The 14,403-nt window shown below is 43.2% G+C and overlaps 1 protein-coding gene across 1 annotated transcript; it reads left to right on the forward strand.

Moving 5' to 3' along the window:
- The first annotated feature begins 504 nt into the window (after positions 1–504).
- Positions 505–12,843, forward strand: LOC119357490 (senescence-specific cysteine protease SAG39-like). The gene is made up of 4 exons (XM_037624421.1): positions 505–603; positions 1,214–1,357; positions 11,816–12,173; positions 12,257–12,843. The coding sequence occupies exons 1-4, from the start codon at positions 505–507 to the stop codon at positions 12,841–12,843; spliced, it is 1,188 nt and encodes a 395-aa protein (XP_037480318.1).
- Positions 12,844–14,403: the final 1,560 nt, after the last annotated feature.

Consider the following 14,403-nt stretch of genomic DNA (forward strand, 5'->3'; position numbering starts at 1 on the left):
AATTTTAGGTGTGATGTATTACCAAACAATATATGATTGTCCATGAATTCTAGGTGCGATCTATTCCCAGACGATATATGAATCATTTCCAGTGGTATAAAGCACGAACTTTGACCTCCAATGAATCCTTGCCAATTTTAGGTGGCACTATTGGAGCGTCATGGTTCCAATTTAGTTTAAGCACATGCGGTGATCACTGTTCTTTGTTTTATTGGGTAAGAGTACCAGATGTATGAATGTATCATGTGTCTAATGAAATTGTTTTTTCTTCCAGATGATATAGTGGCAAGATTTAGACTGTAGAAGAATGTTTCCGAGCTCACGGGAAACATGTTCAAGCATGTACTGGACATCTATGCGGAAGTCGGCGTCCCTAACTCCATTATATGCCCCCACCACATCTTTTATTTCACTGTATTGATACGTTCTTCCACAAGTGTTGACTGATGCTTGAATGCCATGTTTCCCCTGAGCTGGCCAAGATACGGCAAGGAGATGACAGCCATGTTTTCCTTCGGCCTCGTGCTTCTGGAGATCATCACTGGCAAGAGAGCGGTCCTGTCCGACGAGCTTGACGAGGACAAAGAGACTCTGGTCTCTTGGGTGAGTCGTTTTTACCCTGAATCCTATCCCCTCAACGAACTGTACTTTGTTTGTCTTACTTTTTCTGAAGTTCAGTTGAGCTATGGAGATAAACATGCTGTGGTTGCTTGTCGCAGGTTTTCCTTACCGTTTACAATGCTCAATTCTGTAACATGCTCGTCCATTGCCAATTACTGCTTGCTTGATCTATATTTGGTTCATAACCTAAGTATATATATACCAAAATTGATCCCACAATTGCGATAATTCTCTCTAGCTATGGGAAACCCTGCTTGAATTGACTTTGAATCTCGCTGAACCTGTCAGATTCTTACTAATTGCCTGAGTTTGAGTACCCAAACCAGTTGCATCTTTAACCATGTTTTTTTGCTGAATGTTTTACGCCTTTTGAGGCTGTTCATCACTATCCTACGCAAAAGAGTGCTAAAATGCCATCACTGTCCTGTATAGAGAGTAGTGCCTACTACTGCAATCAAAATATAGTTGCATGATTATGTCCCAATCAGTTAAAAAAAGATTGTCCTCTCAAACTAATGGGCTCTCTTTTTAATTCGTTTATATACTTAGCTCAACAACACCAGCTCTAACATGTTTGTTGGTTTTGGAGCAGCAGACATCCTTAGTGGACAATGATGACAACCAGGGCATCCACCACGACGACGACGCTCCGCACATGGTCCAACTCGGCTACAACCTCCTCTACCGCGTAGAGCGGCCGCGGTTATCTGCAGCATCAAGTACAGCCTCCTCTCCGGTGAGCCCACCTCCTACCTCTAGCTCCCTCTTTTGTGCTGCTGTAGAAGTACCTTCCTCTGTTCCATGGCCATCATATTTTTTTCAAAATGCTCTAGTGAACAGGATTCATACATAAGTTGGCTACTTTTCCTCAAGTTATTTGTGCATTTATAAACTATTTGAACTTTTCTATTTCTTGAATGCATCCATCCATAAATGTTTTATACAGATAGTTTTGGAATGTGTTTTTTTGTTAGCTTATGTCGTGCATCACAAATGGATCAAGTTCCAGTTTTAGTTTTGTTGTTATTAATCTCTACAATCCTGTCAGCATAATAAGTATGTGAATGAATCCGATCGAGTATCTGAAACTAGATGTTTTGTTGCCCATAGTAATTAAAAAGAGCGGTCAGTTTCTCATTACACACTATTATTATCACTTCATGACTTGATCTATTGTGTTAGGCTGTTTTAGGTGCTGAACTGTGATCATGTTTTATGGCCCACATGCATGCTACGTGTTGGCTGACTTGGCATGACGTGCATGGAAACTTCTGGGCACTCATACTGAATAGCACTTCTTGATTTTCATGCAGACTTGCTTTAGCTCTTCTTAATTTTCATGCATGTTTCTTTCCGGACTTAATTTTACTAAATAGCACCCCATCACTTGCTGCTGTTGTTATTCACTATATCCTTGCTGTTCTGTTTTCTTGTTGGCAGATATTTTTCCTAAATTCAAGACGAAAGAAGATGTTCAAAGAAGCTCCAAGACATTTTTGTATAGCAAGTTATGTAATAATAGCTGGGTTATCTGGGCATTGTGAACTCCAGAATTTCATGTATCTTCTCTCTGTTTTTGAATGAAATGTTGTATGTGTGTTGATGTAACAAATAGTTGCTTCTTGTTATTTGAAGTATTACACATGTTTTCTGTCTATTTTGATTTAAATATTGGTTGTTTAATTATTGGCATATTGAAATCTGAGGAACATGACCATGACAGCTAGGACCCAGAAACCAGAATCGGAAATTTGGGACCCACTTATCATAACCTGACATTTGGGACCCATTTGAAAAAAGCAAAAACAGGCACAACCCAAAAATAAAAAGGCCGAATTATAGGGCCTAGCCCGTGTAGCTTACCCAAATTGAAAGAAAAAAACAACAAATGGGATGAATTAATGGGCTCGGCCCATGTAAAACGCCAAAACGGATCGGGCTGATTCTTGTGCCACATCAGCTTGCCACGCTGGATGCCTACATGGCCTGAGGAGGTTGCTAGTGACCAAAAATGTGGTCGTGGAACCAACGACTTTTTACATATCACAAAGAAGGTCATTAATTCAGTTTACGACCGCCAGCTTTTGACCTTCTGTTTTTTGTCACAAAAAGGTCACAAATGAAAAACTATGACCTTTCAGCGGCCAATAGTGAGGGTCACAAGTTGACATATTTCTTGTAGTAAGATGACGCCAAAGGGGTTGGCACACCGAGCGGTGCATCAAAGATAGAAGCCGTCCGTGTAGCAGTGAGGACAATCCTCAGACTACGGCCCTCATCCGTACAATTTCTTATAATATCTTTCAACTTATTCTTTCTCTAGGAACGTATTAAAACAGGGAGCTAAAGTGCGAGCTATTGATCTACAACATAATTTGCAAAGACAATTTAGACTATGTTCATGATAATTAAGTTCATCTAATCAAATTATTTAATGTACTCCCACTCAGATAGACATCCCTTTAGTCATCTAAGTGATACATGATCCGAACCGAATAAGCTGTGTCCGATCATCACGTGAGACGGACTAGTCATCAACGGTGAACATCTCCATGTTGATCGCATCTACTATACGAATCATGTTCGACCTTGCAGTCTCTTGTGTTCTGAGGCTATGCCTGTACATGCTAGGCTCGTCAAGTCAACCCAAGTGTTTCTCATGTGTAAATCTGGCTTACACCCGTTGTATGTGAACGTTAGAATCTATCACACCCGATCATCATGTGGTGCTTCGAAACAATGATCCTTTGCAACGATGCACAGTTAGGGGAAACACTTCCTTGAAATTTTGTGAGGGATCATCTTATTTATACTACCATTGTTCTAAGCAAATAAGATGTAAACATGATAAACATCAGATGCAAATCATAAATTGACATGATATGGCCAATATCATCTTGCGCCTTTTGATCTCCATTTGAGGCGCGACATGATCACCTTCGTCACCGGCATGACACCATGATCTCCATCATCGTGTCTTCATGAAGTTGTCTCACCAACTATTACTTCTACTACTATGGCTAACGGTTAGCAATAAAGTGAAGTAATTACATGACGTTTTTCCTTGACACGCAAGTCATACAATAAATTAAGATAACTACCATGGCTCCTGCCGGTTGTCATACTCATCGACATGCAAGTCATGAATCCTATTACAAGAACATGATCAATCTTATACATCACATATATATAATTCATCACATCCTTTTGGTCATATCACATCACATAGCATACCCTGCAAAAACAAGTTAGACGTCCTCTAATTGTTGTTGCATGTTTTACGTGGCTGCTATGAGTTTCTAGCAAGAACGCTTCTTACCTACGCAAAAACCACAACGGTGATATGCCAAATTGCTATTTACCCTTTATAAGGACCCTTTTCATTGAATCTGATCCGACTAAAGTGGGAGAGACAGACACCCGCTAGCCACCTTATGCATCAAGTGCATGTCAGTCGGTGGAACCAGTCTCACGTAAGCGTACGTGTAAGGCCGGTCCAGGCCGCTTCCTCCCACAATGTCGCCGAATCAAGATAAGACTAGTAACGGTAAGCAAATTGAACAAACCATCGCCCACAACTACTTTGTGTTCTACTCGTGCATAGAATCTACGCATATACCTAGCTCTGATACCACTATTCGTGAACCTAGTAATAATTCAAAATTTTCCTACGTGTCACCAAGATCAATCTAGGAGATGCTAGCAAAGAGAGAGAAGGAGAGAGAGAGAGAGAGAGAGAGAGAGCATCTTCATACCCTTGAAGATCGCTAAGCGGAAGCGTTACAAGAACGCGGTTGATGGAGTCATACTCGCGGCAATTCAAATTGCGGAAGATCCAATCTAGCGCCGATGGACGGCGCCTCCGCGTTCAACACACTACAGCCTGGGGATGTCTCCTCCTTCTTGATCTAGCAAGGGGAGAGGAGAAGTTGAGGGAGAACTCCAACAGCACGACGGTGTGGTGATGGAGGAGCTCGTGGTTCTCCGGCAGGGCTTCGCCAAACACTACGGAAGAGGAGGAGGAGTTGGAGAGGGGAAGGGCTGTGCCAGGGGAATGGTCACGACTTCCCTCCCACCCCCTCACTATATATAGGGGAAGGGGAGAGGGGGAGGCGCCCTAGGGTTTACCCTAGGGGGTGGCGGCCAGGGCAGATTGGATCTCCCTAAGAAAACCCTAAGGAGACTTGACCCCCAAGCCAAGCCAGGTGGAGGCTTGTCTCGCAAGTCAGGTGGAGGCGCCCCACCTCCCCAAGAAACGTGGAAAAGGATGCGGGGGCGCACAACCCCTTAGTGGGCTGCTTTGCCCCCCTCCCCTTGGCCCATGAGGCCCTGCAACACTTGTCGGGGCTCCCGAAACAACTTTCGGTCATGTTGGCCATAGCCTGGTACCCGTGAAACACTTCCGGACGCCAATACCCTTCGTCCAATATACCGATCTTCACCTCCGGACCATTCTGGAACTCCCCGTGACCTCCGGGACTCCAAACTACCTTCGGTAACCACATACTATTCCCGTTACAACTCTAGCGTCACCGAACCTTAAGTGTGTAGACCCTACGGGTTCGGGAACCATGCAGACATGACCGAGACACCTTTCTAGCCAATAACTAATAGTCGGATCTGGATACCCATATTGGCTCCCACATGTTCCACGATGATCTCATCGGATGAACCACGATGTCGGGGATTCAATCATTCCCGTATATAATTCCCTTTGTTTATCAATATGTTACTTGCCCGAGATTCGATCGTCGGTATCCCCATACCTTCTTCAATCTCGTTACCGGCAAGTCTCTTTACTCGTTTTGTAATGCATGATCCCGTGACTAACTCTTTAGTCACATTGAGCTCATTATGATGATGCATTACCGAGTGGGCCCAGAGTTACCTCTCTGTCATATGGAGTGACAAATCCCAGTCTCGATTCGTGCCAAGCCAACAGACACTTTTGGAGATACCTGTAGTGCACCTTTATAGCTACCTAGTTACGTTGTGACGTTTGATACACCCAAAGCACTCCTACGGTATCCGAGAGTTGCACAATCTCATGGTCTAAGGAAATGATACTTGACGTTAGAAAAGCTCTAGCAAATGAACTACACAATCTTGTGCTATGTTTAGGATTGGGTCTTGTCATCCACCACATCATTCTCCGAATGATGTGATCCCGTTATCAACAACATCCAATGTCCATGGTTAGGAAACCATAAGCATCTATTAATCAACGAGCTAGTCAACTAGAGGCTTACTAGGGACATGTTGTGGTCTATGTATTCACACACATATTACGGTTTCCGGTTAATACAATTATAGCATGAACAATAGACAAGTATCATGAACAAGGAAATATAATAATAACCATTTAATTATTGCCTCTAGGGCATATTTCCAACACAGTAGGCATATAATTCCTTCCTGCGGAGCTTGTGATGTTGTAGGTTGTGTCTAATATAGACATGGAAAGCTACTCGCAAAGTTCAGTTGTTGAATTATTTTCAGTTTGCAGTAGCATGTGTCATGCATGTGAAGGTGTATCTCCCACGTTCATATGAAAAGTGACATTATTCATCCGTTTGGTTCAAAGGAACATAGGGTAGATTAAATGGATGAAAATTCCTCTAATGTCAATTATATTGAAAAAATACATGAATTTTACAATCCTTTGACACATATTTTTAGAACTTCCTTCAAATACGAATTAAATCTAGGTATTCACAAGCACAATAATATGTGAACTCTGAGCTTGATTTGGCCATGTTTATTATGGATTTTTGAATTTGGCAAAAGAGGTACTAGAGAAGATTCCCTCGGTACACCATGCATAATCAACAGGTAAATGGATAACACACACACACACACACACACACACACACACACACACACACACACACACACACACACACACACACACACACACACACACACATATATATATATATAAACAAAGATACCTAGGAAAAAACTATGGAGCGATGAATAGGGCTAAATTTGCATAATGCCACTGATCATAAACAAGTACAATACAAGGTTCCAATTTTACTTTAGACAAATCAATTAATATATTCACATTATTTAAGTTTATAAAATTCTAGCCCATGCATTGAGCGGGCCACTCTACTAGTTAGTGTAAAAAACGTCAAAACAGGGGGTAAAACGAAATATACTCTTCATTTGCTAAGAGTTAGGAAATATGATGGCATTAGGCAAATTCAAACATCTTTAATTAATCCTAACAAAATTATTTAATCAAACTTTGACCAGCTTGAGAGTTTTCATTAAGATTGATCGTGTAAGCATGTGAAAATAAGTTGACTCTTTTCCCCGATCGATATAGTTATGTTGGGGCAGGGTTGGTTGGTGAAGGGCGATTGGATTTAAATGCCTTCACGAGAAATCACTGGAGAAGGGACTGCTAAAGAAACCAAGTGAGCTCTATATATTGGGACTTCAGATGCGAGGATACCAACTGAAAGGATTGCACCTACATTAGAGCATAGTAGTAAAATACATCCTTTGCCAGGTTAGGCACAACTGATGTATTTGGTTATGGCAGAGAAATGTACTAGGCAACGACATGATGGTGCCCAGCTTTCCTGTATTACGGCAGAGAAATGTACTTTGCCATGACGTAGGACTGCTTCAGACCAAGGTTTTGGCTACTGAGAGGCACTTTTTTCTCAAGGGTCACTGAGAAACTCGGTTACCATGGTTTCCGCGAGAGAAAATTTCGGACGCATTTATTTTTTATTTTTTTGAATCTGAACAAAATTCGTCAAAATTAATTCAAATTCAAAAATTCGAATTTTTTTTTTCTTGGGAAGTTGCTTTCTCGTGGGGTACTGGAAACGCGATATTCGCCCAGGAACTGGTTTTCTCGGGCAGTACCCAAAGCGCTGCTTCAAACATGCATTGCATCAGAATGGTTGGGTGTCTTGACTCTGAAATGGCAGCCGTAGGATAGGAATTTGCGTTGGGAACAGGGGAAAAGGAGTTGTGGCATGGCGAGTGATTTGTAGATGAGGACCTCAAGTTGAGCTGTTTACTGGAATCATGAATGCCCAGAGCATGAGGTGAGTGATCCATGCAAATTGACAAAACAGCTGCACGAGATTCCCGTGGCGAACAGCCACCACGCGGGGATTTGTCTTGGCGATGTTGAGTGGAGAGGAGGCAGGGAGGAGGTCGCCTAAGCTGCGTGTCACCTGTAGCGACCGACGCAGGGCCTTGGGGTTGTTTTTCGACAAGTAGCGGGATCTAGAAAAAAGTGCAATTATCATGACATATTTTTTATTAGTGTACTCACGTAAAGCGGCTGTAAGAATTCAAAGCAGACACGTTTGGGGACAAACATTAAGGGGTTGTTTGGATACTGGGATTTTATCAAACCAGTTTGGCGTACACACGTTTTCGGTTACAACAAACTAAAACTATGTTTGGTTAACATAACAGATCCATGGATAAGTAAATCTTAGTTTTACTAAAACTGAAAAACTGAGTTTATGAAAAAATCACAATTAGACTTTTTTCTATAAACCAGTTCATCATCCGCCGCGCGCGACCAGCATACAACACAGCTGGCATGCATGTTGCCGTCGCCATCAAGTCCTTTCCCTGCAACAATTCATCAATGCATACCGCATCGCCCGCGACCCTCGCCGTCGACGTTGCCGCCGGCGGCCGGCGCCATCAAGTCCTTTCCCTGCAACAATTCATCAACGCACACTGCACCGCCCGCGACCCTCTCCGTCGATGTTACCGCCGGCCGCCGCTGTCAGAGGCGACCACTGGTCCTATTCCAACGACAACTCATCTCGCGTCGCTCACGGCCGTCGCCATCGTCATCGCCATTGGCCATCGGTCCTGCCCCGGCGAGCCCTCATCCCGCTTCGCCGGCGGTCGTCACCAACACGCCATCATAGTCGACCATTGGTCCTTCCCGAGCGGGCACTCTTCTCACGTCTTCCTCGCCGGCGGCGGTCTCTTACAAATTTGATCTTAGTCCGGCTAGCCTTCTTTCAGGCAGGAAGCGGGCCTAAACGACGAGCGGGCATCTCCCGCTACGCATGCAGCATTGTTCGCCACCACCCGAGAAGCAAAAGATTCGAGAGTCATTAAGGTCGTCACCCTATAGCCGGAAGTCTCTATCGTTTTCTTTGTCTGTTAAGCTTCACAGGGAGTGACACAATCAATCAAATTTGACTGGTTGGTTCCCCTTATTAGTCAATTGCTTTTGACGTGGGAATGGGAGAGCCTGTTTTCTTTCCGCAATGGGTTCTTCATTTGAAGAGTTAGTTGCCTGTCCTACCGGGCCACAGATGTAAAGAGGTTGCCCCACCATCCTCTTGAACTGCGAAATCAAAGCGATTGAGATTTTGTGGGGCAGCAGCTGATTCCATGCATGCTCGTTCTTGTTCTTGAATGATTGGTCATTCTCATTACCGTCGCACATGCAACAATTCACTTGCGAGCATTCTGATTGCTTTTGATGATGGATGGGTATGGCAGGAAGGACTAGTAGTAATTTGGCTGTTAACATGATCTCGTGCTCGAGCAAGCTGGTTTCCTCGAGACCACAACGTTGCATCTTGGTCGGCCCCCACCTTCACTGCTGCCCAAGGAACCATCGCCGGCGATGATGTCGTCCAAACCAGCCAGTTGTGGCGCTACTCTCTCTTCGGCTGCGACAATGATGGACCCCATCCAGGAAGTACGATGAGATGGCTGGCATCCAACTGGAGGCATTCATCTCTTATGCGGCGGCGACGGTGCAGCCCTCGTGTTTAAACATGTTTTATCATCCAAACAAGGTTTTGTGTACACCCGTTCCTAACTGAATTATTAGTAAAACTAGTTTTCTGAAAAAATCCAACTAAAACACGTTTTGTTAAAACTAGGCGTTAATCTTATCTATCCAAACAACCACTAAGTGTGGCATGTTATGCCCAAGGATTAGACTAGCCACAGTGGAGAGTAACATACATTAATAACATACACATATCTAGACTATGTTGCTATATTCATATTGGGTAGTAACATAAGTGTGGTGTCATGCAAAGTTTCATTTATTAGGTTATAGACTCATATTGCATTGGGACATGTGATGTTACGGTAACTAACTAACTTACTAAAACTATCTCTCTCCTCATTAACTCAATGCCACATAAAGAAATTTGATGAGTTGGACTCGATGTTACTGCTGAAGTTACTGAAGGAAATATGCCCTAGAGGCAATAATAAAGTTATTATTTATTTCCTTATAATCATGATAAATGTTTATTATTCATGCTAGAATTGTATTTTCCGGAAACATAATACATGTGTGAATACATAGACAAACAGAGTGTCACTAGTATGCCTCTACTTGACTAGCTCGTTAATCAAAGATGGTTATGTTTCCTAACCATGAACAATGAGTTGTTATTTGATTAACGAGGTCACATCATTAGTAGAATGATCTGATTGACATGACCCATTCCATTAGCTTAGCACCTGATCGTTTAGTATGTTGCTATTGCTTTCTTCATGACTTATACATGTTCCTATGACTATGAGATTATGCAACTCCCGTTTACCGGAGGAACACTTTGGGTACTACCAAACGTCACAACGTAAATGGGTGATTATAAAGGAGTACTACAGGTGTCTCCAATGGTCGATGTTGGGTTGGCGTATTTCGAGATTAGGATTTGTCACTCCGATTGTCGGAGAGGTATCTCTGGGCCCTCTCGGTAATACACATCACATAAGCCTTGCAAGCATTACAACTAATATGTTAGTTGTGAGATGATGTATTACGGAACGAGTAAAGAGACTTGCCGGTAACGAGATTGAACTAGGTATTGGATACTGACGATCGAATCTCGGTCAAGTAACATACCGATGACAAAGGGAACAAACGTATGTTGTTATGCGGTCTGACCGATAAAGATCTTCGTAGAATATGTAGGAGCCAATATGGGCATCCAGGTCCCGCTATTGGTTATTGACCAGAGACATGTCTCGGTCATGTCTACATTGTTCTCGAACCCGTAGGGTCCGCACGCTTAAGGTTACGATGACAGTTATATTATGAGTTTATGCATTTTGATGTACCGAAGGTTGTTCGGAGTCCCGGATGTGATCACGGACATGACGAGGAGTCTCGAAATGGTCGAGACGTAAAGATCGATATATTGAAAGCCTATGTTTCGACATCGGAAGTGTTCCGGGTGAAATCGGGATTTTACCGGGTTACCGGGAGGTTACCGGAAACCCCCGGGAGCCATATGGGCCTTCATGGGCCTTAGTGGAAAGGAGAAAGGGGCAGCCCAAGGTGGCTGCGCCTCTTCCCCCTCCCCTAGTCCTATTAGGACTAGGAGAAGGTGGCCGGCCCCCCTCTCTCCCTTCCCCTCCGAGGAATCCTAGTTGGACTAGGATTGGGGGAAGGAATCCTACTCCCAGAGGGAGTAGGACTCTCCTGCGCCTCCCTCTATGGCCGGCCAGCCTCCCCCCCTCTACTCCTTTATATACGGAGGCAGGGGCACCTCTAAACACACAAGTTGACACAAGTTGATCCACGTGATCGATTCCTTAGCCGTGTGCGGTGCCCCCTGCCACCATATTCCTCGATAATACTGTAGCGGAGTTTAGGCGAAGCCCTGCTGCTGTAGTTCATCAAGATCGTCACCACGCCGTCGTGCTGACGGAACTCTTCCCCGACACTTTGCTGGATCGGAGTCCGGGGATCGTCATCGAGCTGAACGTGTGCTCGAACTCGGAGGTGCCGTAGTTTCGGTGCTTGATCGGTTGGATCGTGAAGACGTACGACTACTTCCTCTACGTCGTGTCATCGCTTCCGCAGTCGGTCTGCGTTGGGTACGTAGACAACACTCTCCTCTCGTTGCTATGCATCACATGATCCTGTGTGCGCGTAGGAAAATTTTTGAAATTACTACGTTCCCCAACAGTTACTCCCACTGTGGCTAGTCTTAATATGCAGCAAATACTCTACTCCAGAGCCGGTACCTAACTCCAAGGATCAATAATTTTTGACAGTTATATAGATGGCCCAATTCATCATATAACTTACAACTAACAGCCGACCCAATAAAAAATAGCTGTAATAAAGAGAAATCAAATGCATGAGACATCATTAAAGAAAAAAGAATTATGACATTTTTCCTCTAATAAATCATCAGTAATTACCTTTGTAAAGAAAATCTCACATCAATATCCGGTGGCGAAGCATGAGAACTGGATGGCTCAGTATGGCCGTGTGTACAAGGACACCACTGAGAAGGCACGTCGGTTCGAGGTTTTCAAAGGCAACGTCGAGTTCATTGAAACATTCAATGCCCAAAATCACAAGTTCTGGCTTGGCGTCAACCAATTTGCTGATATCACAAATGATGAGTTCAAGACAACCAACACAAACAAGGGATTCAAAGCAAACTCCACGAGAGTTCTTTCTTCTGGATTCAGGTATGAGAATTTGAGTTTGGATGCCCTTCCAGCAATGATGGACTGGAGGGCCAAGGGAGCCGTCACTCCTGTCAAGGATCAAGGCCAGTGTGGTAAGTAAAAAAACATTGTGATGCACGGCATATATGTGTTAATATTTTGTTGGATAACACTATAACAACAAAATTATTTCTAGGCTGCTGTTGGGCATTTTCTGCTGTTGCCGCGACAGAGGGCATTGTAAAACTGAAAACCGGGAAGTTGATCTCACTGTCGGAGCAGGAGTTGGTTGACTGTGATGTTCATGGTCAAGATCAAGGCTGCGAGGGAGGACTCATGGATGATGCCTTCAAATTCATTATCAAGAATGGAGGCCTTACTATGGAGTCAAGCTACCCATATACTGCAGCTGACGGCAAGTGCAAGGCTGGATCCAACAGTGCCGCAACCATCACCGGCTTTGAGGATGTGCCTGCCAATAACGAGGGTGCCCTTATGAAGGCGGTGGCAAACCAACCAGTGTCTGTAGCTGTGGACGGAGGAGACATGACGTTCCAATTCTACTCTGGTGGGGTGATGACTGGGTCCTGCGGCACTGACTTTGACCATGGAATTGCAGCCATTGGATATGGAAAGACTAGTGATGGCACGAGCTATTGGTTGATGAAGAATTCATGGGGCACAACTTGGGGCGAAAATGGGTACTTGAGAATCGAGAAAGACATTGCAGACAAGAAGGGCATGTGTGGTCTTGCCATGGAGCCTTCTTACCCAACAAAATAGGAAGATAGCCAAATGCGACCTAATCATGCATATGCACGGTTCTCAAACAACTAAGGTCCCCATATCCTATGTATAGTTCATATGTGCCCGTAAATTGTGTACGAAGATGTATCTTATGTACATACATTGCTATACTTTGTAAAGTAATACTATGTATGATATATTGTATGAGAAAATTGGATTAAGAATTATGATATATATTCCATGAAGCTTTCAAATGTCTAAAACATTTGACTATGTTAAGAGTAAACTCAAAAGGTTATTTTCGTATATATGGTTTTTATATAGTGTCATTTGGTATTTATAGGAATGTGTCATTGGACAACGCCCGAGTGTTACTAAATCTTACAAAAGGGAATAAATGGAGTATATGTTGGGGAAAAGAAATTTTGTCATTGGTGCACTATGTATTTCTCAACCGTGATATTTTTTAGTGTATTATCTCATGTCAAGTTACTGTATGAGCGTGTTCTCTACATCTTACACAACAAGATAAAATCCTAACTCTCCACGACCATAGATCAACAGGAGTATGAGTTATAGTCAATTCAGCTATCGCCATAAACCCGATTCTTATAAAGGCGACCTATACAAGGAGCTTTAACTTCGTACCCGACTTCTGATGAGATTCTATTCTATAGTAAAGAGGAAGAATACTCCTCTATCAACACATGTACGTTGAATCAGCCAATCATTGATGAATTAAACAGTTTCACTACAGACAATCCTGGATAACTGGATCTAAATTGAACTCCATAAATACTTGGATGCAACCTTTTCGTATCTGAACTCCCTCCTTCATGCATTGCCACATTTGCCTTCTTCATCCACTTTGCAACATTTGTACGACACTTCTCATTTTTTTTCTCCTCATATATCAACATCAAGATGCAGCTCTCCACCCCCCCCCCCTCCTCAATGCATGGGCCACATCCGCATGTTGATCTCACATGCGCTCTCCACAGACATTGATGTGATTGGCTGGTTGGTGGACCGTGGCATTGCGACCATTGGCATGCTATCAACCATTACTTCTGTCGCTAAATTTCATCCATAGCGCATCATGGAACAACATGCAAGTTAAAAGTGCAATATAAAACCCCTCATAAAATTTATATTTGTAGCAAAAAAATACAAAATTTCTCATATGATGCCTATGGTCATATGCGCCAGCGCCAACACCCCAAGTGGTGGACACCAAGGCATGATTATCCCTTCTTCCATCGGTCACGGAATTATTCAGATACTAGCACAATGCCCCGGGGCTTAAGAGATTGTCCACAGATGTCATTGTCTTGTGGCTGTTATGTGATTCGTGATTAAAAAGACAAAGAAAATATAGCGAAAGCTCATCCATCATTCGGTTGATAATCTTAAGCGGTCATAGTGCGTATTTTGCAAGATAAATAGTGTATAACATTTTGAATTGCAATTATAAGCACATAGAAAAAGATCTTTATTTATTTATTTGTATGGTCCCATATGTGGATAGAAAATATAACGAAAGCTCATTACTGGTCTCACATGTGGATAGAAATGCATTTATTTATTAGACTCACA

Source organism: Triticum dicoccoides, chromosome 2A (assembly GCF_002162155.2).
Source record: "Triticum dicoccoides isolate Atlit2015 ecotype Zavitan chromosome 2A, WEW_v2.0, whole genome shotgun sequence".
Classification (NCBI taxonomy): Eukaryota; Viridiplantae; Streptophyta; class Magnoliopsida; order Poales; family Poaceae; genus Triticum; species Triticum dicoccoides.